General features: G+C 42.6%; 1 protein-coding gene across 2 annotated transcripts in view; it reads left to right on the top strand.

The window, feature by feature from the left end:
* Nucleotides 1-25953, top strand: part of CCDC30 (coiled-coil domain containing 30) — a 114042-nt gene that overhangs the window by 64738 nt on the left and 23351 nt on the right. For both annotated transcript variants that reach the window (XM_082273354.1, XM_082273353.1), the window contains 5 exons: nucleotides 4289-4417; nucleotides 7693-7808; nucleotides 10992-11238; nucleotides 16599-16775; nucleotides 18455-18664. In XM_082273354.1, coding sequence (XP_082129480.1) covers nucleotides 4289-4417; nucleotides 7693-7808; nucleotides 10992-11238; nucleotides 16599-16775; nucleotides 18455-18664 — 879 coding nt within the window. The remainder of the gene's footprint in view (nucleotides 1-4288; nucleotides 4418-7692; nucleotides 7809-10991; nucleotides 11239-16598; nucleotides 16776-18454; nucleotides 18665-25953) is intronic.

The following is a 25953-nucleotide window of genomic DNA, read 5'->3' as shown; positions in this document are numbered from 1 at the left end:
ATTGCTGCAGTAGCAGCAATGTGAGCAGACGGGAAGTGGTTAATAGGTCTTACAGAAAAAAAACACAATATACCGGGACCGCAAAAACTGAACCGCGATATAACAGGGGTTTACTATATATATATATATATATATATATATATATATATATATATATATATATATATATATATATATATATATATATATATATATATATATATATATATATATATATATATATATATATATATATATATATATAGCTGTATTAAACCCAAAAGCAAACCTTTATTATATTGCAGCCAATTCTTAGATGTGGTGGCTGCATTTGTTTTGTTTTTTTTTTTAGGCTTTCACTCCTTTATTCTTCTTTAGTGTGTTGTTTTTTCAGCAGAACAAGCTGTCCTGCAGATGTAGCCGTTAAAGGGTTGAGATAAACCATTTACTACTGACTGGGGTGTTTACAATGATCAGCTTTTAACCTCTGGAAGATTTACCCTCCTTCATAACCAGGTCATTTTTTGCAATACGGTACCGCGTTATTTTGACAATTGTGCGGCCATGCATGTACCCAAATAAAATTTGCCATTTTTTCCCACAAATAGAGCTTTCTTAAAATGTGTCACAATTTTGCAGATAAACCAATCCGCTTCCAGGTTTTATTGCTAAAGCTTAATTAAACAAGCTGAGGTTGGAAGCTGATTGGTTTCTCTTCAGAATTGTGACTAAGTTTGTTCTCTCTAGCTGTAATAAATATACCTGTACCTCTTTGTGGACCAGTGACACTAATACAGTGATCAGCGCTAAAAATATGCACTGTCACTGTACTAATGACACTGGCAGGGAAGGGGTTAAACATCTAGGGCAATCAAAGGGTAAAATGCGTGCCTAGCCAGTGTTTTTGTGTGTACTGCGGGGTGCTTTTACTAAGGGATGTGCTGGATTTTATTTTGCAGGGACACTAGATCCATCACTTTTTCCCTATCAGAATGTATATATATATATAAAACCTTTCTCCCAAAAGAAACCAAACTGTTGCTGTAACTGCTTCCTAAAGTGTTAGATGGGGTTTGGCTTCAATGTGTTAGTGTATGCGATGCGGGAACCCTGCGAATCCACTGCAGGTTCCCGCATCGCACTCAACTCGCAGGCAGTTCACACTGCCATATGCGAATCACTGGGGGTGTCAATACAAAGTTAATGACACCCCCAGATCATTTCACATATCACAAAGCGAACTGCCAGTGTGAACACCCATGGGATCCGATTCTGGTGCGGACCCAAAAAAGGGTCCTGTGCGAGTTGTGTCTGAATACAATCTGTATGGCTGACTTTGCATCGCACAGACATCGCATGTGATTTGCAGAGCAGTGCGCTCCGAATCACATGCAATGTCTGTCATCGTATATATGTGAACTGGCACTTACCGGCCTCACCACCAGGTGAAAAAATCCTAAAGAAAACGAATGCAGAGATGATCAAAGACTGCAGGCATTTGTACAAGAGCTGATCGGAGACTGCAGGCATGGTACAAGAGATGATCGGAGACTGCAGGCATGGTACAAGAGATGATCGGAGACTGCAGGCATAGTACAAGTGATGATCGGAGACTGCAGGCATTGTACAAGAGATGATCGGAGACTGCAGGCATGGTACAAGAGATGATCGGAGACTGCAGGCATGGTACAAGAGATGATCGGAGACTGCAGGCATGGTACAAGAGATGATCGGAGACTGCAGGCATGGTACAAGAGATGATCGGAGACTGCAGGCATGGTACAAGAGATGATCGGAGACTGCAGGCATGGTACAAGAGATGATCGGAGACTGCAGGCATTGTACAAGAGATGATCGGAGACTGCAGGCATGGTACAAGAGATGATCGGAGACTGCAGGCATGGTACAAGAGATGATCGGAGACTGCAGGTATTGTACAAGAGATGATCGGAGACTGCAGGCATGGTACAGGAGCTGATCGGAGACTGCAGGCATTGTACAAGAGCTGATCGGAGACTGCAGGCATGGTACAAGAGATGGTCGGAGACTGCAGGCATTGTACAAGAGATGATCGGAGACTGCAGGCATGGTACAAGAGATGATCGGAGACTGCAGGCATTGTACAAGAGATGATCGGAGACTGCAGGCATGGTACAAGAGATGATTGGAGACTGCAGGCATGGTACAAGAGATGATCGGAGACTGCGGGCATTGTACAAGAGATGATCGGAGACTGCAGGCATTGTACAAGAGATAATCAGAGACTGCAGGCATTGTACAAGAGATGATCGGAGACTGCAGGCATTGTACAAGAGATGATTGGAGACTGTGGACTTGGTACAAGAGATGATCGGAGACTGCAGACATGCTGCAAGCCTGCAATAGACTGTCAGAGACTGGAGAAATGGTTCAGGACACATAGCCTAGAGTCTCATCACATGAGACTACTAGGTAACAATGTTAAAACAGGGCAGTAGGGAAATACAGAAGGGTCGCAGGAGGTCCCTGGCCCACAGGTTGGGCACCATGGCTTTAAACTATGGGAGATTAAGATGGTTTTTCACCTTGTGGGTGAAACATGTCAGAGAGGACCTAGGTGGAGAATTTCTGTTCATGTTGTCGGAATTAAAAAAGTTTCCAGAATTTGAATTTTTTTTCAGATTGCAGCCAGTCTTTTCTTTTTTTGCCTTTTTATTGTTGTTGGGACATGGGCAAGCCCCTGCTGCCGCTCAGCACCCAATCTCCCATAGGGGCAATCTTACTGGGGGGTTGGGAGTAGAGTAACTAATACTTTAGCAGCATTGACTTTGTTAATCTTCTGCCCAATGTAGATTACCAACAGAATAAAAAATTCATAAGTAACTGATTCTCAGCTAAATGTATTGCCAAACTAGAACACACACTATACATATCCACAGCTGTGCCAATGACCACACCTTAATAATATTAGATTTCTTTTCACAGTTACACACAATGACATGTACTGGCAAGATCAGACTCCACGATACAATCCGCTTCATTTGTGCCAGCATCCAAAAATGATTCTTCCTCTAGAGCTCATTATCTGTGTGCTTTCTACTTTTGAAGGATTGGTGTAGTCTGCAGCACCAAAATATTTATCGTAGGTCGCATTAGGCACCATTAGCTCTGTGCCACCCATGCTTGTTCACCGGACTTGTGCGTCTTTATCCAATTTCCTGTGCTAGTAAGTTGCTGTTTGCTCAGTGTTTGATGCCGCTTTCTGATTGTCTGCCACTAGAGGGTGCACTTTTTGCTTTTGGCTTTTCAGGCCCATTTACACCATAATGTAGCGCAATAAAAGCATTTTTTAGTAGTGGATGCATCTCAACACACAAAAATAGGTGCTGCTTTAGTTTTCCAAATGCAATGCATGGAGCTTTTGCTTCCACATGCTTCTTTGTACTATGGCACTTCAGCGCAGTTTATGTACTTGGGTTGCAATTAAAGTGGGAATAAACTCCCATAAATTATTTATCTATAGGTAGGCCTATAATCAGGCTTACCTATAGGTACAGTAAATATCTCTTAAACGTGCACCGTTTAGGAGATATTTACTGTACATGCAGCCGGTGACATCACCGGCGCATGCGCTCTAAAGGAATGGCCACCCAGGCCATTCCTTCAGAGTCCTGTGCCGTACATGGCAGCTCCCGCAGGCATACGCAGGAGTGACGTCATCGCGACTCCAGCCATTTACACAGCCTGAGTCCGTGAACTCGGAAGGAAGACCGGGTGAAGAGGAAACCCCCCCCCCCCCCCTCAGCAGTGACAGCACGCTGCTGGGGGGGCTTCGTCTTCAGGTAAGTTCCACATAATATGCTAGTGTGCGATGCATACAAGCACAATATGGCTTTCCCTTGCAGGTTGCAAAAAAAAAAAAAAACACTGATAGTGGTTTTCTACCGCTTTCATGATTGAAAGTCCTTAAATCCTAAGAATAAAATGATTGGGACAAAGATAGTAAGGCAGAAGAATAAAGGGCTAGATGATGCTGGAGGTCTTCCAGCCAGGAAATGAGGCGTGCTCTATCTGACTTGCTGCAGCTTCTTATACACACTGTGAGAAGTTTACAGTGTGCAGTGAAATCAGAGTAAGCAATTTCAGTACAGGAGATGAGCCTGTACATCCATGCAGGACTAAAGGAAAGGCTGGGGTTCTGCTTTAACTTCTTGTAAAGCTCAGAGCCCAGGCATTGTCCAGTTTATGTACTGGGAGCGGGTTCGTATTTAGTGGGAGAGACATGCAGATAATTGCCTGTTTTGTTAATTACTTTTTTTTTTTTTTTTAGGAACTAGCTGAACTAAAGCCAATGCTGAAAGGTGTACAGGACCAACTGCTGAGAGCTGAGCGGGAGAATAACAACCTGCGTTCAAAAAATGAGCAGCTGGAAAAAGAAAAACATTTTCAGGATAATAAGGTGACTCGGAGTTTGTGAATATTACTGATACTTTGGTTGTGGGGTCTCTTTTTTGCAGTTTCAAAAACTGTCAGTTCATAACATGGAGTCTCATTCCTCTTCCTCAATTCCCCATAATATTCAGACCTTTACGGCATGAGAATAGGTAGGCAGCACAGCGCCTTTGCTTTGATTGGAGAAAGAGAAACGCATCGCTGACTGCCAGGTTATAAAGTATAACTAAAGGCAAAACTTCAGATTTTATGGCTGTCGGTGTCCCCGTTATGGAGATTCACGCTCTCTATTTGTCCTGCATACTGATATCATTTAAAGTGAAAGTAAAAGAAAATCACAAATTGTGGGTTGTCCCCAGAAAAGTAAAAGAGAAGAAAATCTTTTAATGGGAACACTAGTTCCGGTGACCTGGGGGGCCCCAAAGAATTCCTTTTTTTTTTTTTTAAAGTTAACTTTCCAAAGATTTACTTTAACCACTTTACCACCGGAGGATTTTGCTGGCTTACGTCCAGGCCACTTCTTGCGATTTGGCACTCTGCGACTTTAACTAACAAACAAAATTTACGTCCTTTTTTTCCCACAAACAGAGCTTTCTTTTGGTGGTATTTGATCACCTGTGCGATTTTTACTTTTTGCGCTATAAACAAAAAAAGAGCAACAATTTTGAAAAAATAATATTTTTCAAATTTTTTTATATGAAATTCCCCCAAAAAATGTAAAAATCGAAATTTTTTATCATTTTAGGCCAATTTGTTTTCTGCTACATATTTTTGGTAAAAAAAAAATTGCAATAAGCGAATTTTGATTGGTTTGTGCAAAAGTTATTGCGTTTACTAACTAAGGGAAAGATTTCTGTCGTTTTTGGTGTTTTTTTTTTTAACGAGTAATGGCGGCGATCTGTGATTTTTTTTTTTTTTTTTTTTTGCCGGACTGCAACATTGCGGCGGACAGATCGGAACCTTGACTGACATTTTTGACACTTTTGGGGGGACCAGTGACAAATATGCACTGTTACTGTAAAAATGACACTGGCAGGGAAGGGGTTAATTTTATTGGAGAGGGAGGGGTTAATGTATGCCTGGTGCTTACTGACCTGTGTGGGGGGAGGTGACTGAGTGACACAGGGACAGATCGCAGGTTCAGCTAAGCTGAACCCTGCAATCTGACAGTTTGTCACTTAGGAGATCCGCCTGTTTTGTTTACACAAGCAGGCAGATCTCCAAACTCGATTCCCCGACGAATCCTCCCCTGGCCCGACTCCCGCTGTGACTGAATACAGCGGGAGCGAGCCTCTGGCTGCGCGCGTGCGCCGCCGAGAAAGGTGAATGTCTGGCGACGTAGGTCAAACCACTTTGCCGCAGTAGAGCTCTAGTTAACTGCTTCAATACCGGGCACTTTAACTCCCTTCCTGCCCAGGCCAATTTTCAGCTTTCAGCACTGTCACACGCGAATGACAATTGCGCAGTCATGCAACACTGTACCCAGATGACCTTTTTTTTTTTTTTTTTTTTAATTTTTTTTTTAACACAAATAGCGCTTTCTTTTGGTGGTATTTAATCACCGCCGGATTTTTTTATGGTTTGCTAAAAAAAAAACGAAAAAAGACCAAAGAGAATTTTTTTTTCATTAGTTTCTGTCAGAAAATGTTGTAAATACGTATTTTTTCTCCTTCACTGATGTGCGCTGATGAGGCAGCACTGATGTGCGCTGATGAGGCAGCACTGATGTGCGCTGGTGAGGCTGCACTGATGTACACTAATGAGGAGGCAGTAATATGCAGCACTTATGGGGGGCAATTTTTTTTCATTAGTTTCTGTCAGAAAATGTTGTAAATAAGTATTTTTTCTCCTTCGCTGATGTGCGCTAATGGGGCTGCACTGATGTGCACTGATGAGGCTGTACTGATGTGCGCTAATGAGGCTGCACTGATGTGCGCTAATGAGAATGCACTGATGTGCGCTAATAAGGCAGCACTGAAGGGCACTAATGAGGAGGCAGTAATATGCAGTACTGATAGGGGGCACTGATGGGGACACTGATGGGGGGGAGCACTGATGAGCACTGAAATACAGCACTGACTGGCATTTCTGATAGGCACTGACTGGCATCACTGAGCACTGATTGGCATCACTGAGCACTGTTTGGCATCACTGTTGGGGCTGCACAGATAATCAGGGCAATGATTATCTGTACAGGCCTCCCCTGTGAAGAGATGCCACTGATCGCCTCTCCTCACACTGTCCGTTATAAACGGCACTTCCGTGTTAACATATAATCGGCTGTGATTGGACACAGCTGATCACATGGGTAAAGAGGCGCGTCATCAGCTCTTCACCAAGATCTTAGTTCCCAGTCGATTGCCACGCCGTGAGACTGGGGCGACGTCCTATGACATCATTCCAGAACGAGAGGGGATCCCGCCCACTGCCATTTGTCTATACAGCGGGCGGGAGGAGGTTAATTTGCAGGGATTTGCTGTCATTTCCTGTTTGGCTATGGGACAGGAAGTGAAGGGAAATCTCCACAATGGGACGCAGATGGTGAAATTAAATCTCACCGGTTATTACCCTCCCTTGCTCTATCCAAAACAATAAAAAAAAATTGCTTATAGTTCTACTTTAAGGCCTTGTTCACACTTACTCAAAATGCTGGCATTGAACAAATGTTCCTATAGCATTATTACGCGTTGTTCGGCGCATTTGACATGCATTAAAAACGCTCCTCAAACGCCCTATGCATGATTGCAACGTTAAATGTGTTAAAAAACGCACCCTGACACCTAATTTTTTATTGATGTGAACAAGACCTAATGAGATGCTAATGCATCACAAACACGTGTTTTACCTTGGGGCTTAAATGGAAGGAGATCAGATACTTCAACTTCTTCCAAACTCGACATATAACTTTTTCAGTTTTGAACTGAGTGAGAAAAGGATAGAATCTGTCAGATTTTTACTGCTCTCTGGATCACCTTTGGGTCAGAACAAGAGGAAAATCTACCTCCACAAAAGTACCGATTGCATTGGAAACCTCACAGAGGTTCTAACCCTTGCTCGCTATCTAAGAACACAGAAGGACACATTTGACTGGGGTTTGACTTTAGGCTCCATGATCTCACAGAAGTGTTGAGTTTCCTACAAATAGCAAATGTAACATATCTGATAAGCACCTTGATCACATTTGGAAAATCAATTTGTTAAGTAGGCCGAATCTGATTGGCTGTGTGCTTGAACCTGAACCCGGTGACTTCTTTCTGAATATTTTATTGTGCTTTGTTTCAGATTTCTGAGCTGATGGAGCAGTGTAAAAAGTTGAAATTGGAATTTGCTGAAAATAAATTGCAAACCATTAGGCACTTAGGGGAAGGGGGCAAGGATCTGGAAAAGGAAAAATGGAGGTGAGTATGAAAGGCCCACCATAGTGAGAAATGTTGTATTTTGGTGACCTTATGGGAATAATACCTGTAATGATCGTATTCCATCTAAACCACCCTGCTTACAGGGTGACAACTCTGCAGTAATTTCACTGCAGAACAAGCATTGTTGTCACCCTATTAAATGTACGTGTTTATAGGAGAGTCACCTTGACATGGATGATCACATTGCACTTTAAAGAGTATTTCCACTTTTGCAGCCAAATGTGGGTTAACACCTAATTTATATTAGTTACATGACCCCCTTCATATCAGTAACTTAAAGCAGTGGCCTCAACTCCAGTCCTCAGGGCCCACTAACAGGCCAGATTTTGAGTATTACCTTGGGGAGATGCAGACTAGAGTACTGCAATCACTGAGCAGCAAATGATATCACCTGGGATGTATTTCAGTTATCTTGCAAACCTGGCCTGTTGGTGGGCCCTGAGGACCAGGGTTGAGGACCACTGACTTAAAGTGTTACTAAACCCACAACAGTAAAATCAGTCTGTAAATGCTTGTTATACTCACTGTGGAACCTAAGAGGTTAATCCTTTGCATTGTGTAAAAAAGGAGTTTGATCTTGTCTTCTCTGATCCTCCCCTTTTTTCCATTTTCCATCTCAGGATAGTACAGAGCCTTGGGGGCACTCTGCACATGCTCAGTTTAATGTGTATTGCTATAGTTTTGTTTTCTTGGAAGGGTCCATAAGATCAGCACAGAGCCAATCAGCACTGTCCAGACAGAGGGGTCGGGCATCCTGCAGGCTCATAGGACAGTCAGAGGAGAATGAAAACTCCTCTTACAAGCTTTAACCAGACACTGATAGAAGTCACAAGACTGCTATTTACTGCTGATGAGAAAAGGTATTTAGCAGTTTATATTTACTAAAATAATTGCGTTTCCATGTTCTGTGAGACAAGATAGAGTGAATGCAGGATCTCGGGTTTAGTAACGCTTTTTTTTTTTTAATCAGAAAAATGTTTATTGTGAAAAAAAACAGTAACATGACAGTCTGACACATTACATACACAATCCTTCTGTTTTTTACATTGAAAGACATAACTGACAATAAAAATAGTGTCCATATAGAACTAAACTTGCACAGTTATATTCGAGTCAGGTGTACAGTGGGGAAAATAATTATTTGATGCCCTGCAGATTTTGCAGGTTTGATCACTTACAAAGAAATGAAGGGTCTATAATTGTTATCATAGGTTTATTTTAGATGATAAAGACAGAATATCAACCAAACCTCCAGAAAAAATAAATTATACAAATGTTAAAAAATTAAGTTGCAGTTCAGTGAGTAAAATAAGTATTTAATCCGCAAGCAAAGCATGACTTAGTACTTGGTGGAGAAACCCTTGTTGGCAAGAACCCGAGGTAAGACGTTTAGTTAGTGACCAGGTTTGCACACATCTCAGGAGGGATTTTGGTCTTCTCTTTTTTACAGATCTTCTCTAATTCCTTAAGGTTTCTTGGTTGTCGCTTGGCAACTTGAATTTTTAGCTCCCTCCATACATTTTCTACAGAGTTAAGGTCTGGAGACTGGCTGGGCCACTCCATGACCTTAATGTGCTTGTCTTGAGCCACTCCTTTGTAGCCTTGGCTGTATATTTTGGGTCATTGTCATGTTGATTTATCCATGACCCATCTTCAGTGTTCTGGTTGAGGGAAGAAGGTTCTCCTCCAAGATTTTACAATACATGGTCCCTCAATGTGGAAAAGTTGGTCTGTACTTTTAGCATAAAAATGGCCCCAAAGCATAATGTTTCCATCTCTGAGCTTGACTGTAGGGATCGTGCCCTTGGGGTCATAGTCAGCATTTTTATTCCTCCATACAGGGCGAGTCCCCCTCTTCAAGAAGGCACATGTACAGTCATGCCAATGAACATCTAAATGATTCAGAGGAGGATTGGGAGAAAGTGCTGTGGTCAGATGAGACCAAAATTGAGCTCTTTGGTCTTAACTCCACTCACCGTGTTTGGAGGAAGGAAAATGCTGACGATGACCCTAAGCACATCATCCCTACAGTCAAGCACGGAGGTGGAAACATGATGCTTTGGGGCTGTTTCTCTGGTAAAGGTACCGGCCGACTTTGCCACATTGAGGGGCCAATGGATGAGGCCATGTATTGTAAAATATTGGATGAGAACCTTCTTCCCTTTGCCAGAACACTGAAGATGGGTCATGGATAGGTCTTACAGCATGACAATGACCCAAAACATACAACCAAGGCAACAAAAGAGTGGCTCAGGAAGAAGCACATTAAGGTCATGGAGTGTCTTAGCCAGTCTCCAGACCTTAATCTTATAGAAAAAGTATAGAGGGAGCTGAAACAACGCGTTGCCAAGAGAGCCAAGAAATCTTAGGGATTTAGAGAAGATCTGTAAAGAAGAGAGGACCAAAATCCTTCATACAAGATATCCAGGCTATCCTTCATACAAGATAGGGCCAGGGACTATTCATAGGATTCATAGGATTCAGATATATTGGGCAGACTAGATGGGCCAAATGGTTCTTATCTGCCGACACATTCTATGTTTCTATGTTTCTATGTTTCTAAAATCCCTCCTGGGATGTGTGCAAACCTGGTCACCAACTACAAGAAATGTCTGACCTCTGTGCTTGCCAACAAGGGTTTCTCCACCAAGTACTAAAGTCATATTTTGCGTGGGGATCAAAAACCTATTTTACTCATGGAACTGCAACTTTAATATATAGCATTTTTGTATGTGGGGTTTTTTTTTCTGGATTTTTGGTTGATATTCTGTCTCTATCATTTAAAATCCAATTATGATTATAATTATAGACCCTTCATTTCTTATCATGTGGGCAAACTTACAAAGTCTGCAGGGGATCAAATAATTATTTTTTCCACTGTATGAGTAAAACTGGGTGTACCATATCCCTTTTGGAGGCTTCGTATTGGGAAATAAGCATGCTGATTTCTTGTCACATGTGGACCAAATCCTGGAGAAAACTGCAAAATCCATTTTCTCCATTCAGGACAGACATCCCAAAGCTCCACAGCCTGCATGAGTGAGAACCTCGGGTGACATCGAACCATTCCGACACCATGACAAGGCATCGGACTATCAGTGTGTGTGTATAATATAAATATATCAATATATATTATATAAAATTTATTTTATGATTTTATAGTGCTGCTTTGTCAGAGCACCAGAGGAAATGTGAAACTCTCCAGAGACAAATCCAGGATGGACTGGAAGAGAAGCAACGCCTATGGGAAGAGAACTTGCAGCTCCGACATGAAGTTACAATTTGCAGGCAGGATCTGCAGGCCAAGAGAGAAGAGATTGCACGCCTAAGACAGGACCTCTTCAATTTGCAGAATCCAATGCCCAGACCTCAGACATGTGTAGATGGGGCTGAGCAAACTGTTTCACAGGTTCGTTAAACTGTTTTCTATATTGGAGCAACATGGATTTGCTTTTGACCAGAGTTCTTATATAGTGCCACATCCCTTTAAAGTACAGAAATTGGGGAATTCCCCTAGATTAGGACTTTTTAGGCACAGAGACTTGAATATTTTTCTACATATTCAAGTCTCTGTGCCTAAAAAGTCCCAATCTAGGGGAATTCCCCAATTTCTATATGTTGGAGGGGCAGTGAGTAAGGCCTGCTCAGGTCGTTCATATGGTCCACCTAATTCTTATTGCATGCTCATATGAGAGTTTGGGTTGTTTTAGGATGAAAGTGAGTATGGCTTGGGAATCGAACCCAGAGCTGCAGAGGGAAATTTGAAGGGAAATGCATATGTACATTAAGCCTGCCTCCCACAGTGCCAGAGAAACCTACCAAGCACTTTCACATAGGGGTAGTGCCTAGTCCTGTGTAAATGCCTAATTTCAATTAACAAGATTAGCACAGGTGGCTGTCAGACCCGGTTCACACTAATGCGAGTGCCGGGTTCGCATGTAATGTCGGAGCGCACTGCTCCGACATTACATGCGATCAGCTGTGCGGTGCGAGTTTAGCCATACAGTTTGTATGGCTAAATTCGCATCGCACCCGGTGCAAACACGCACAGGAGGCATTTTTGCAGCCGCATCAGGATCGGATCGCACAGCGGTTCACACTTGTGCGATCCCATCCTGTGCGAACTGCACGATCGCACTGCGATATGCGATCAAACTGGGGGTGTCGTTAAGATTACATTGACACCCCCAGCGTATCGCATATGGCAGTGTGAACTGCCGGGGGTGCGTGTGCGATGCGGGAAAAGGCTGCGAATTCGCAGCCTTCCCGCATCGCAATAGTGTGACCCGAGCCTAAAGTAAAATCTAACAAATTCCTCCATCCACACAAATGTGGATAGAGGAATCCTCTCTGTAGGACATTGTATTCTGACAGCTGCACCCGCTGTCAGAATACACTGATCAACCGCTTCAGCGGATTGGCTGCAGTGGCAGATCAAGAAAATTTTTCCAGCATATCCATTCAAAAGAAATCAAACAAACAATCCAAATTCGTCCATTCCCTGCCGAATTGGCAGAATTTCATTCAGTGTGTGGCCAGCTTAACCGATTGCCGACTGTGCACAGTATATTTACTGCGGCAGTCAGCCCCGGCTAGGCAGAGTGACGTGGATCTACATCACTAGCCTGTCACCGGCTTTTGAGCCAATAGCGGGCGAGCGCGCGCCCGCCCCGGCTCGTTCACAGAGGAGTCCGCGCGTGTGACCGGCGGACCCGATGTCCGCCGGTCACACTACGATCGTCGGTAGAGCGGGAGAAAGGCGGGCGGCTTATGAAAACATGGAGTAAAAATGGAGATCAGACGGTTCTACTACGTAGAACCGTTGATCTCTGTTTTTACAATAGGAGACATGTCCCATCACAGTTAGAAACACGCCCCTAGGACACACTTAACCCCTCCCTCTCCAATACAGTTAACCCCTTCCCTGCCAGTGTCATTATTACTGTAACAGTGCATATGTATAGCACTGATTACTGCAGTAATGTCACTGGTACCCCCAAAAGTGTCAAAAATGTCAGTCAAGGGTCCGATCTATCCGCCGCAATGTCGCAGTCCCGCAAAAAAAAAAATCGCAGATCGCCGCCATTACTCGTTAAAAAAACCCACCAAAAATGACAAAAATCTTTCCCTTTGTTAGTAAACACGATAACTTTTGCGCAAACCAATCAAAATACGCTTTTTGCGATTTTTTTTTTTTTTTTTTTTTTTTACCAAACATATGTAGCATAAAACAAATTGGCCGAAACTGTTAAAAAAATTTGATTTTTAAAAATGTGAAAAATATTGTTATTTTTGCAAAATTTACGCTATTTTTTTGTTTATAGTGCATGATCAAAAAATTGCACAGGTGATCAAATGCCACCAAAAGAAAGCTCTGTTTGTGGGAAAAAAAGGACGTGAAATTCGTTTAGGTACAGCGTCGCACGACCTCGCAATTGTTCGTTAAAATCACGCAGTAAAAAATCGCAAAAAAACCCCTGGTCAGGGAGTGGGTAAAATCTTCTGGGGCTTAAGTGGTTAAGAGACAACGGCTATGATGGCCAAACACAAACATTTATTTATTTATTTATTTCAGGTACTTATATAGCGCTGTCAATTTACGCAGTGCTTTACATATACATTACACATTCACATCAGTCCCTGCCCTCCAGGAGCTTACAATCTAAGGTCTATAGTAGGGACAATTTTTTTATACAGGATCCAATTAACCTACCAGCATGTCTTTGGAGTGTGGGAGGAAACCGGAGTACTCGGAGGAAACCCACGCAGGCACAGGGAGTACATGCAAACTCCAGGCAGGTAGTGTCGTGGTTGGGATTCGAGCCAGCGACCCTCTTGCTTCTAGGTGAAAGTGCTAACCATTTGTAGCCAGTCGACCGTCTACATTCATAGGTGATCATTGTTCAATTGATGTCCATCGGATATACATTAAAATCAATCAATTTTATGGAAAATATCCTGGAACAAGGTTGATTTTTTTTAAAAATTAATATTATTGTCTACTAAAAAAATCCCCTGGACACTTCTCAGCTGCTCAGAGTACATAAATACCCAATTAGACCTTTAAATGTTTAGGTTTAAAGCACACACTGCTGAGTAAAGGCCCCACTGCAAAGTGTGATCAATAACTCTACACTACAGTGTACAGCCATGCCCATGTGCACCTTACCTGTGCTAGTTATAAATTATTCAAAGCCGTTTCCATTCTTTGCTTGGTTGGTTTTTGTGCAGAAACACACTAGAGGTCTTACTGATCCCCTCTGCTGAGCTGCAAGTCTGGGCTTTACATTTGCATTTTCTCTGTACAGTTTTGTATAATGCCCTGCCTATGTGACTCTCTACCTTTTTGCTAGTTTCTAAAGATTAGAGCAGCTGCAATAGTTGTTTTTTTTTTGGGGGGGGGGGGGGGGGTTTGGTGCATGTACACACTAGAAGTTTCCAGCTGCCCTGTAAATGGGATGTCTGGGCTTCTGGTGTGTTGCTGAACCTTTTACAGACGATGGGACTGACTCCAGATGATCCTACTCTCTGTGAATTTCTGTATACACTATATTACCAAAAGTATAGGGACACCTGCTTTTGGAGGCACATGAACATTAATGGCATCCCAGTCTTAGTCCGTAGGGTTGAATATTGAGTTGGCCCACCCTTTGCTGCTATAACAGCTTGAACTCTTCTGGAAGGTTGTCCACAAGGTTTAGGAGTGTGTCTATGGGAATATTTGACCATTCTTCCAGAAGCACATTTGTGAGGTCTGGCACTGATATTGACAAGAAGGCCTGGCTCGCAGTACTTGCTCTTATTCATCCCAAAGGTGTTCTTTCAGGTAGAGGTCAGGACTCTGTGCAGGCCAGTCAAGTTCTTCCACACCAAACTCGCTCATCCATGTCTTTATGGACCTTGTTTTTGTGCACTGGTGTGCAGTCAGGCTGAAACAGGAAGGGCCATCGCCAAACTGTTTGTTCACTGGAACTAAGGGGCCAAGCCCAACCCCTAAAAAAACAACCCCACACAATAATCCCCCCCCCCCACCAAATGATTCGGACCACTGTACAAAGCAAGTTCCAAGACCTATATGAAAGAAATAGTAATGCGCCAACTCTATTAGGGAGCAGCACCTAGAGTTCCCTAAACTTGGGGAGAAGGAAATAATGTGTATATGTGCTAGTGCGCTCTAAAACATATATTCACAAATGGAAAAAAACATTTAATAAAATATCAGCTTTAAAAAATGAAAAAACATTTGATGATGGTGCAATCTAAAATGATAGTGATGATACTAATGCAACAATATTCAGACCAAATTTGCAGAGGAAAAAGTGCATGGTGCTAAATTGCTTGATATAAATAACAAAGTGACACCAGTGATAACACTTAAATGTATCTAAAGTATGCAAAACCGCATATTGCATGGAGTTTGAATTCCATAAGGTCTAAGAGGTTTGTGTGGCCATATGATTCAATCTAATAAGGACTCAAAGACTGTTGTATTGAATACGCCATTTTTATTTTGTATTTTTACTTAACAAGGGCTATGAACTCTGTTATACTTTAAGACACAAGGTCCAAGACATGGATGAACGAGTTTGGTGTGGAGGAACTTGACTGGCCTGCACAGAGTCCTGATCTCAACCCGATAGAACACCATGGGATGAATTGGAAACTGTGAGCCAGGCCTTTTTGTCCAACATTAGTGGAAGAATGGTCAAACATTCCCATAGACACACTCCTAAACCTTGTGGACAGCCTTCCCAGCAGAGCTGAAGCTGTTATAGCTGCAAAGGGTGGGCCAACTCAATATTGAACCCTACAGACTAAGACTGGGATGCCATTCAAGTTCATGTGCATGTAAAGGCACGTGTCCCAATATAGTGTGTGTCCCATAGTTGGGGACACTCAGTATAGAGTTTAGAGTTGGGGACCAAACTTGTAGAGTCCAAATAGGAAAAAGACCGCTCCAGGTGAGATATTGTCAGGTGCTGGTCGGATCCGTAATCCAAGTGCTATTTCATCAGAAGAAAGAAAGTCAGTGACCGCACTCCGAGGTGAAATCAAAACAGGAGTATATTTTTTCCACACCAAAAATAGACATCAAAATTCCACACTGTGAGACATATGACAGCAGGTAGACGCGTTTCACGACTAGAAATGTCGCTTACTCATTACCAAGTTGGGGACCAAACTTAGCAGAGGTGCCTTGATGCAGCAGGGTGGCTTCCACATGTATTTGCAGAGGTATGCATCCAAAACCTCCATTTTCTAACTTAACATTTTAACATTTTTTTCTTTGCTGGCTAGCTTGAAAGTTTGCCTGAGACCCACTTTATGCTGTTTTGTATATGGTCCTGCCCCTGTGCACCTTTCCCTTTTTGCTAGTTCCAAACCGATCAGAGTGGCTACCATTGTTTCTTTATCGACAACTTTGGCAAAATCCACCCCCTAAGCCTAACTAAGCTAATCTGCCCTACCCCACCTGCTTGTTTATGTTGGTTCCAGATGAGGCCACTGAAGAAAGCAGCTGTGATGGGTCAAGGTAGCTCAGTTAAGCTTAGGGGTGTGGATTTTGCCAAAGTTGTGTGAAAAGAGGAAGCCATGGCTCTTGAGCTAATGTAAGAAAGAAGGATTTCATGTGCATGGTAATAACTGATCTGAATGGTACCATGATTTCCTTTTTTTAATTCTTGGGGCAAAAAGATGAGGGACACGACACGATACCCAAAAGTCTTTAATGCTTTTTATTTTTGATTTTTTTTTTTTCTATTTTGGCAGAATCTAGCTGGGGACGCTCTTATCCAGCAGCAGTTTGAGGAAATCCGCCAACTTCGCCAAGACCTCAACAGAGTGCACAATATCTGCAGCTCGGCAGAAAAGGAACTGCGATACGAAAGAGACAAAAACCTGGAAATCAAAAAACAAAATATCCTCCTGCAGAAGGAATACACTAAGGTATGACGTCACCCCTGAATTGGAGGCAGGACTTGGTTCCGTCTTCATCTGTCTAGAAGTCAACTCTCTGTGGACAATACAGAACTAGGGGAGGGCAATTCATGGGCTGAAATGTTTTTAGTCAATATGTTAAAAAACAGAAGACATTGTTTATAAAAAGTGAAGCAAGGGAACCTATAGAATATCAAAGCATTTACCAGTAGCAAACAGTCTCCTTCCTTGTTTCATTTTCCCAAAAACTAAAGTCTGATTGGTGGATATGGGCAGCATTTTGACTTCTGAGCATGGAAACCTGGACACTTTTTATACGTTACCCCCTGGTCCTTAGCTGGTTCCCATTAACAAATAAATTGATTTTTACAAGTTGAGTAGGCAGACTAATTTCTGATTGGTTGCCATGGGATAGCATGGACTACTGTCTGTCAGAGTGTGCAGCACTGGTTGTATTCTCACCCACAGTCTGCAGATTAATATTCCCCTGCAGGATGCCTCAAAGTAAGGGTAGATTAATCTATATCCTCTTTTTGACAGCTACAATCTGTCAGACCTGGTGGTCGCTAACAACTCTAGGACCTTCTAGAGACCAATATGGACAATACGTTTCTGATCTTGTGATTACTATGTCAACGAAAAAAAGTAACACAAAATAAAAATGAATCTTGCAGAGGTCACTGCAACTTGTAGATAGCAGTGTGCTTTTGTTTAATACCGCAACTGTCTTATACATCTATAGTTGTAAAAAAATAAATAAATAAATGTATGTTTTTTCCCACTTGTCAGCCTAAAAGAAAAAAAAAACAGAGCAGGATTTTTCCTAATATAGTATACCAAACAAAATCCTTATGTGTCTTTAATAAATGTTTTAGGTTAGAAAATATAGTTTTTATTGTTATATAGTTCATTAATCGACACATACTGACACTGCTTTGACCTGGGCATCTAGGCCTTCACTGACCTCCGATCACAAAAATGTTAGACACTGAAATTAAATTTCGTAGGTGAGTTGTGTTTGCTGAGTTCACTTGAATACAAAGTTTTCAACTGCTCTGTTATATTCCCACTTATAACATTTTAGCACTGTGTGCCTTTATTTGATATTAAAACTAAAAGCAGAACACCTCTAAGTGTTATCAGTTGAGCTGGCCCCGAGTGTCCTCTATTTCAGCCATCGACCACACCAGACTAATGACTATACATGAACTAAATACCCCTTGATGCTATATAGGTATGTGTGATGCGCCAACTCCTATCCTGCTTGTTCATTTAATATAAGGGCCCTTTCACACGGATCAATTATTTATGCACTTTTGATGCCTTCCTAGTGATTTACAATGTAAAGTGCTTTTGAAAAACTGCATCAAAGATGAAGCATGCAGGACTTTTCAAAGCACAGTACACCTGCAGTGTAAAGAGTTCCATAGGATTTAATGGGAAAAGTGTTTTCAAGCATTTTTCTTCAATTTTGTAAACCCCAAAGTGCATCAAAACTGAGAAGTGTGAAAGGGCCAATTTTTCTCCTTGGTCAATCCTACGTATTTTGGCTTCTTGCCATATGTGGCAGATTAGTATTGAATAGCGTTTTGAATGTATTCGCCTTTGGTCTGTTATGTTTGGTGATTGCACCTTTCATTAGTATACAATGATTTTCCCCAATTTTCATGCACTTCACACTATTCCAGGCGAGTGAAGAATTAAGCCACGTAAAACAGAAGTATGCCTCAGTAACTGCGACACTCTCCAGCCTGGAAAGTGAGCGGGAACAGCAGCAGCAGAAGATTAAGATGATGGAACTGGAACTTATGAAAATGAGCCGCAATTCTAAGGTTCAGAACAGCTGGCAGGAGAAACTGGAACATGAAAAATGCAGAGCGGTGGATGCTGAAAAACTGGTATGAGATCCAAGCTAAGAAGCAACGTGAAGCAACACTAATTAGGCCAATTAGGGACAAATAATTAAACATTACAGCTGCTGTCATGTAGGTACCATAAGATTCCTGAGCGTACTTTGCAATTCAATGCCCAATTAACCTCCTGGAGCCTCCAAGAAATACCTGTAGCTCTTTGTGTTGTGCGCATCTGTACACTAAAGCCTCGTACACACGCAACGAATTTCCGCCGACCGGTCGTCCGTCTTTTGTCCAGAGTGGTGTCTGTTGGTTGGAATGTGCTCTAGACTGCACACGAATTTTCCCGCACGACAAAATTCTACTTCAGAAGTGATGTCATGTGTTGGATTGCTTTCTTTGTGTTCTTTCATCTCTGAGCATGCCCAGTCTTGCTCATAAGATTTTTCCCCATCGAAATCTGTACTAATGAGACGAAAATCAGACGTGTTTTGACGGTCGACAAAAATTATATAGCCTGCACACCAGGATTTTTTCGGCCGAAAAGTCGGAGTCGGTTGTCGGAAGCACCATACTAACAAGCCGCAGATTGGTCGTCGGACGAAATTTCCCGGCCGAATTTCTACTCGTGTGTACAGGGCTTAACTTTGCCTTCCATACTGCAATGCTCTGTGCCTGAGCAACCTATCAAGTCAGCCATTCTCAACTGGGGTTCCAAGGAATCCTAGGGTTCCTCCGGAGATTGCTTTTTTACAGTGTCTTTGTAGTTCTAGAATCAATGCTACTTGGCAGCAGCATGACCCCAATAATTGTTTTAGCTGTCTTCAAAGCAGTAGTAAAGTTGCTGGAGACAAAAGTCCTCCTGCAGGCTCATGTTCTAATATGCTAGTATGTTTGAATGGCGAGCTACAATAATGTTACTCCCGCACATGCACATGGAAGCGACATTCGCAGGACAGCACTCTCGATGGGCGACATTAGTGCCATCCATTGAGAGGGCAGTGTGCATCCTCCAGGGATTTCACTGGCTGCTACACTTTGTAGCGTCTTCTAAACCGTGCACAGTTCGGAGATGTTCACTGTACTTACAGGTAAGCCTTCTCTTAGGCTTACCTGTAGGTACAAGATATAAAAGCGAATTTTACTACAGCTTCAATGGTGGCATTCTTGCCCTCACTGTAAGGGCTGCATTCTTCTTACTGACCACCAAGGTAAGGGGTGTTTTTTTCCCATTGACCCCCCAATTAATTGATTTTAGTAAGGGTTCTCCAAGACCTGTAAATTATTTCTGGGGTTCCTCTGGGGTAAAAACATTGAGAAAGGCTGCATCAAGAGGGGGATCCTGCTTAGCCCTATGTGAATAGCTTTATGCAGTAAGTCAGTATTTGTGTAAGGTATATGATGGGATTTCAAGGTGGCAGGAGGGTTTAAGAACAGGTATCTTATGGTGTCTGCTTTAAAATACACAACAACATAGGTATGTGTAACTAGTGTAAAGGGAGCCTGAAACCCTAATTCAGCATTTTGCTGCCCTCCTTGTCTAGCAGAACACTGCTCAGAGCAGCCTCAATTCCCAGTTCATGCAGGAAAGCCTGGGGACTTTTCTTTAAACTAAGGTCCACCCATATAACACCAGCTCTAAAGAAAAATATATGAAGAATTACACTCTATTGTCAAAAGTATTGGAATGCCTGCCTTTACCCACACATGAACTTTAATGACATCCCAGTCTTAGTCCGTAGGGTTCAATATTGAGTTGGCCCACCCTTTGACAGCTTCAACTCTTCTGGGAAGGCTGTCCGTAAGGTTTAGGAGTGTGTCTATGGTAATGTTTGACCATTCTTGTAGAAGCGCATTTGTGAGGTCAGGCATTAATGTGGACGGCTCGCTGTCTCCGGTCTAATTCATCCCAAAGGTAATCTATCGGGTTGAGGTCAGGACTCTGCGCAGGCCAGTCAAGTTCCTCCATCCCAAACTCACTCATCCATGTCTTTATGGACCTTGCTTTGTGCACTGGTGTGCAGTCATGTTGGAACTGGAACGGGCCAACCCCAAACTGTTCCTACAAAGTTAGGAGCATGAAATTGTCCAAAATGTCTTGGTATGCTGACATCTTAAGAATTCCATTCACTCGAACTAAGGAGCCAAGCCCAACCCCTGAAAAACACCCCACACTATAATCCCCCCTCCACCAAATGATGTGGACCAGTGCACAAAGCAAAGTCCATAATGACATGGATGAGTTTGGGGTGGAGGAACTTGACTGGCCTGCACAGAGTCCTGACCTCAACCCGATAGAACACCTTTGGGATGAATTAGAGCGGAGACTGCGACCCAGGCGTTCTCTCCAACATTGGTGCCTGCCCTCACAAATGCACTTCTGGAAGAATGGTCAAACACTCCCATAGACACACTCCTAAACCTTGTGGACAGCCTTCCCAGAAGAATTTAAGCTGTTATAGCAGCAAAGGGTGGGCCAACTAAATATTGAACCCTACCTACTAAGACTGGGATTTCATATGGACTAAGACTGGGATTTCATTAAAGTTCATGTGCGTGTAAAGGCAGGCGTCCCAATACTTTTGACAATATAGTGTATATCAGTGTTTTTTTTTTTTTTTACATAATGAACATATAGCCTGACCACCCAGAAGCAGAAATTCTAGCTTTATTATCCAGACACGTGGATATTTCTGAGGTGGTTAAACACAGATAATTGGTATTATTTTCTTTTTTAATAATCTACCTCCATGCATTAATTATGTTCTAGCACAAGCATGAATGTGCTGCGGAATGTCTATGGCTGCATTCCAGGAGACTTGGACTCGATTTATCTCATTCAGACTCTGAGATCAGCAGGGCGCACATGATCAAGCCCCAGCATGCTTTGCCCACCTGGAGCAGACAATATTTTAAACCCAGCAAATCTAAAACTCTATTTTTGTACCAGTGATGATCTCTAGAAATCATTTTAACCAGTTCTGGACCGGAAGGTTTTACCCCCTTAACGACCAAGCCATTTTTTGCGATTCAGCACTGCGTTACTTTATTGGAAAATTGTGCAGTCGTGCGACACTGTACCAAAATAAAAAATTTTCCCACAAATGGAGCTTTCTTTTGGTGGTATTTGATCACCTCTGCAATTTTTTTATTTTTATTTTTTGTGCTATAAATAAAAAAAGAGTGACAATTCTGAAAAAAAAAACAATATTTTTCACATTCTGCTATATAACATTCATTAAAAAAAATTTAGAAATCAAAAATTTTCATCCTTTTAGGCCAATTTGCATTCTGCTACATATTTTTGGTAAAACAAATCGCAATAAGCGTATTTTGATTGGCTTGCGCAAAATTACCACGTCTACAAACTAGGGGAAAGATTTGTCATTTTTATTTATTTTTTTACTAGTAATGGCGGCGATCTGCGATTTTTATTTATTTATTTTAATTTTTTTATGCGGAACTGCAACATTGCAGCGGACAGATCGGTCCCCTAACTGACATTTTTTTTACACTTTTGGGGGGACCAGTGACATTACTACAGTGATCAGTGCTGGAAATATGCACTGTTACTGTACTAATCACACTGGCAGGGAAGGGTTAACCTAGGGGTGATGAAAGGGTTACTTGTGAGCCTAGGGGAGTGTTTTCTAACTGTATGGGGGAGGGACTTGTGAAATGATCATAGAGACCTGTTTTCCTATATAGAAGGATCAGAGGCGCTCTGTGATTGCTCCAGAGAGAAGAACGGTCAGCTGTGTTTACAACAGCAGACCATCCTTCTCTCTTAGTGGGGAGGGATCACAGGTGGCCGGCAGCAATCGCGGCTGCCAGTCTCATGGATCTGCATCCCCGCTGCCTATTGCGGGCCCCAGCACCACTCCCGTGAACCAACGTACCCCTACGTCGATTCACGCAGCCGAGCCAGCCTGCCGCAGTATTAATGCGGCGGGCGGTCGGCAAGCGGTTAATGTGTTACTGGCATAACTGCCTAAATATATTTTATATTAAAGTCTCTGTCACAAAAAATAACAATCCTTTGAAAGTTTTACAATAATGTATACAAGTCTCTGAAATCTTTGCTTCCTAGTAGAGCTACAACAATTAAAAGAATTACCAGCACCCAACACTTCAAATTACCACATTTTGCTGGTATGAATGAAGCCTTAAAGCGTATCTAAACCCAAAAACCTCTCCTTTACCCTCTTAGGGTCCTTTCACATGATGCGCCGTCCGGCACGGTCCGTTCTCTGCTCAGCGGGGGATCGATCCGCCGATCCCCGCTGAGCAGGCGGATGACAGCTCCGTCTCCGCTCTGTGTGCAGAAACGGAGCTGTCAGATCCCTGCTGTCCTCTATGGGGAGATCGGATGAGAACGGACCGCCTGTCCGTTCTCATCATATCCAATCTGCTGGACGGATGGAAAATAGGGTTTCCATCTGTCCGGATTTCACGGATAGGATCGGAATCGGATAGCAGCGGGTGTCAGCGGAGATGTCTCCGCTGACACCCGCTGCCCCATAGGGATGTATGGAGCATCCGATCAGGTCCGCCTAAAAAACTGACTGGCGGATCTGATCGGATCGTTTGTGTGAAAGCACCCACACTTCCATACTTCCATTTGTTTGGAACAAGCAGTGCACGTTCGTTGTGGTCATGTACATTGCGCTATGCACAATACAAATCCCATAGTCCCTAGTCCATTTCAGAAGAGGGCAATAGGGGTTGGCTACATTCCTACATATAGTGAGACCATGGGTAATGAATGTAGTCACCCTCTAACACACAGGTGTCAAACACAAGGCCCGCGGGCTGAATGCGGCCCCCCAGGCCATTTCATGTGGCCCTCGCACCTCTCCTTCAGCTGCGGCACCCCCCTTGTCTCTGCCCCCACCCTGTCTCACTAGTCCGCAGCATAGAGGACAGAACTCCTTTGCCAGATCCTGCACTCCTCTGTGCAGCTGCAGAAAGACTTGTCTTTGCCCCCCCCCCCCCCTTCTCAGCAGTCCGCAGCAGAGATGAGGGCAGAACTCCTCCTACAGATCCTCCGCATCTCTGTGCAGCCGCAACACCACCTTGCCTCTGCCTCCCCTGGTCTCCGCATTCAGAAGACTCTGGAAGCTGACTCCAGCCCTCCTCTGGTTCTTCTCCAGACCCTGCACTTTCTTCTTCCGAAATCCACCTGCATCTTCCTCCTGGTAGCAACACAATGTAAGGGTGTGCATTGTGATGTAAGGAAAGGTAAGTGACTCTTGACATTTCATGTAAGGGGGGTGTGGGGTGCTCTGGACATCTAATCTTACAGATATAACCGGCCCTTTGAGGGCAACCATAATGCCCGCGATGAAATTTGAGTTTGACACCCCTGCTCTAACAGGAAGTCAGATCACAGCAGCAAAAAAAGGAATTTGGAGGAGGCTGAGAGTAATAAAATGCATACTTGAATAGAATATTCTTTGGTTTAAAAAAAAAAAAAATAAAAAGTTTAGAGTCACTTTAATGTGTTTTAGCTTACCACTCCTTAGATAAGGTGGCTGCATTAGTTTTTCTTTTTTTATGCCTTTTTGCCTCCTGTATTTTTACCTGAAGCTCCAACTCCCTGACCTAGGGTGACAACACTGATTGTATCTTTGGAAGAGCAGCGCTGGTTCCCTCCTGATTTTCGGCTACAAACTCCTATCTCCATCACATAAAGGGGTGTTGATTTGTAGTTCACAGAAGAGATCTGGGAAATCTGATAATGTTGCTTGGGGTTTCAGATCAGTACACGGGACGTTACAAGGATGCAAGGTTTCTAACAGGATCAACGGGTATTTATCTGTACATGTAAAAAAATAAAAAAAGGAAGAAGAAATGCAGCCAGCCCATCCAAACTCTAATCTATCACATTTTTTCATGGGTTTAGATACACTTTAAACCCAGTACATGAGAAGAAGTGCTTGCTCTACCCTCCCTTCCCCTTCCTGGATCTCTGTGTAATGCCAGTGGGACTTATGTTTCTCATGTGATCAGCAGCCGAGAGCAGCAAGACTATGCCGCATGGACAAGTGCTGTTAATATTTTTCAATATCTCCATCTGTCACCATATGGCCAAGACATAATGGACCGGATGGCACTGTTGACAGAGAAACGTAACGCCATGTACCATTAACTGCTGTAATATGTACACTGTGCTATACATTACTTACCCAGACTGCTAAATGCTGTACACTGTATGTATACCACAAGGATTCTTCAGGCATTAAAGAGGAGTTTATATATGATATATATATATAGATATATATATATATATATATATATATATTCATATTAAAAAAATTAGAGAATATATTATATATATATATATATATATGAACCTATATATATATATTTTTTTTATATAAATATTTATATATACAGTGCATTGCGAAAGTATTCGGCCCCCTTGAACTTTTCGACCTTGTGCCACATTTCAGGCTTCAAACATAAAGATATAAAACTGTAATTTTTTTTTTGAAGAATCAACAACAAGTGGGACACAATCATGAAGTGGAACGAAATTTATTGGATATTTCAAACTTTTTTAATAAATAAAAAAACTGAAAAAATGGGCGTGCAAAATTATTCAGCCACTTCACTTTCAGTGCAGCAAACTCTCTCCAGAAGTTCAGTGAGGATCTCTGAATGATCCAATGTTGACCTAAATGACTAATGATGATAAATAGAATCCACCTGTGTGTAATCAAGTCTCCGGATAAATGCACCTGCACTGTGATAGTCTCAGAGGTCCGTTTAAAGCGCAGAGAGCATCATGAAGAACAAGGAACACACCAGGCAGGTCCGAGATACTGTTGTGGAGAAGTTTAAAGCCGGATTTGGATACAAAAAGATTTCCCAAGCTTTAAACATCCCAAGGAGCACTGTGCAAGCGATAATATTGAAATGGAAGGAGTATCAGACCACTGAAAATCTACGAAGACCTGGCCGTCCCTCTAAACTTTCAGCTCATACAAGGAGAAGACTGATCAGAGATGCAGCCAAGAGGCCCATGATCACTCTGGATGAACTGCAGAGATCTACAGCTGAGGTGGGAGACTCTGTCCATAGGACAACAATCAGTCGTATACTGAACAAATCTGGCCTTTATGGAAGAGTGGCAAGAAGAAAGCCATTTCTTAAAGATATCCATAAAAAGTGTTGTTTAAAGTTTGCCACAAGCCACCCTGGAGACACACCAAACATGTGGAAGAAGGTGCTCTGGTCAGATGAAACCAAAATCAAACTTTTTGGCAACAATGCAAAACGTTATGTTTGGTGTAAAAGCAACACAGCTCATCACCCTGAACACACCATCC

Source organism: Pelophylax lessonae (assembly GCF_965119305.1).
Source record: "Pelophylax lessonae genome assembly, chromosome: 12".
Lineage (NCBI taxonomy): Eukaryota > Metazoa > Chordata > Amphibia > Anura > Ranidae > Pelophylax > Pelophylax lessonae.
The sequence above is the reverse complement of the archived record's forward strand: the minus strand, read 5'-3'. Positions and strand labels throughout refer to the sequence as shown.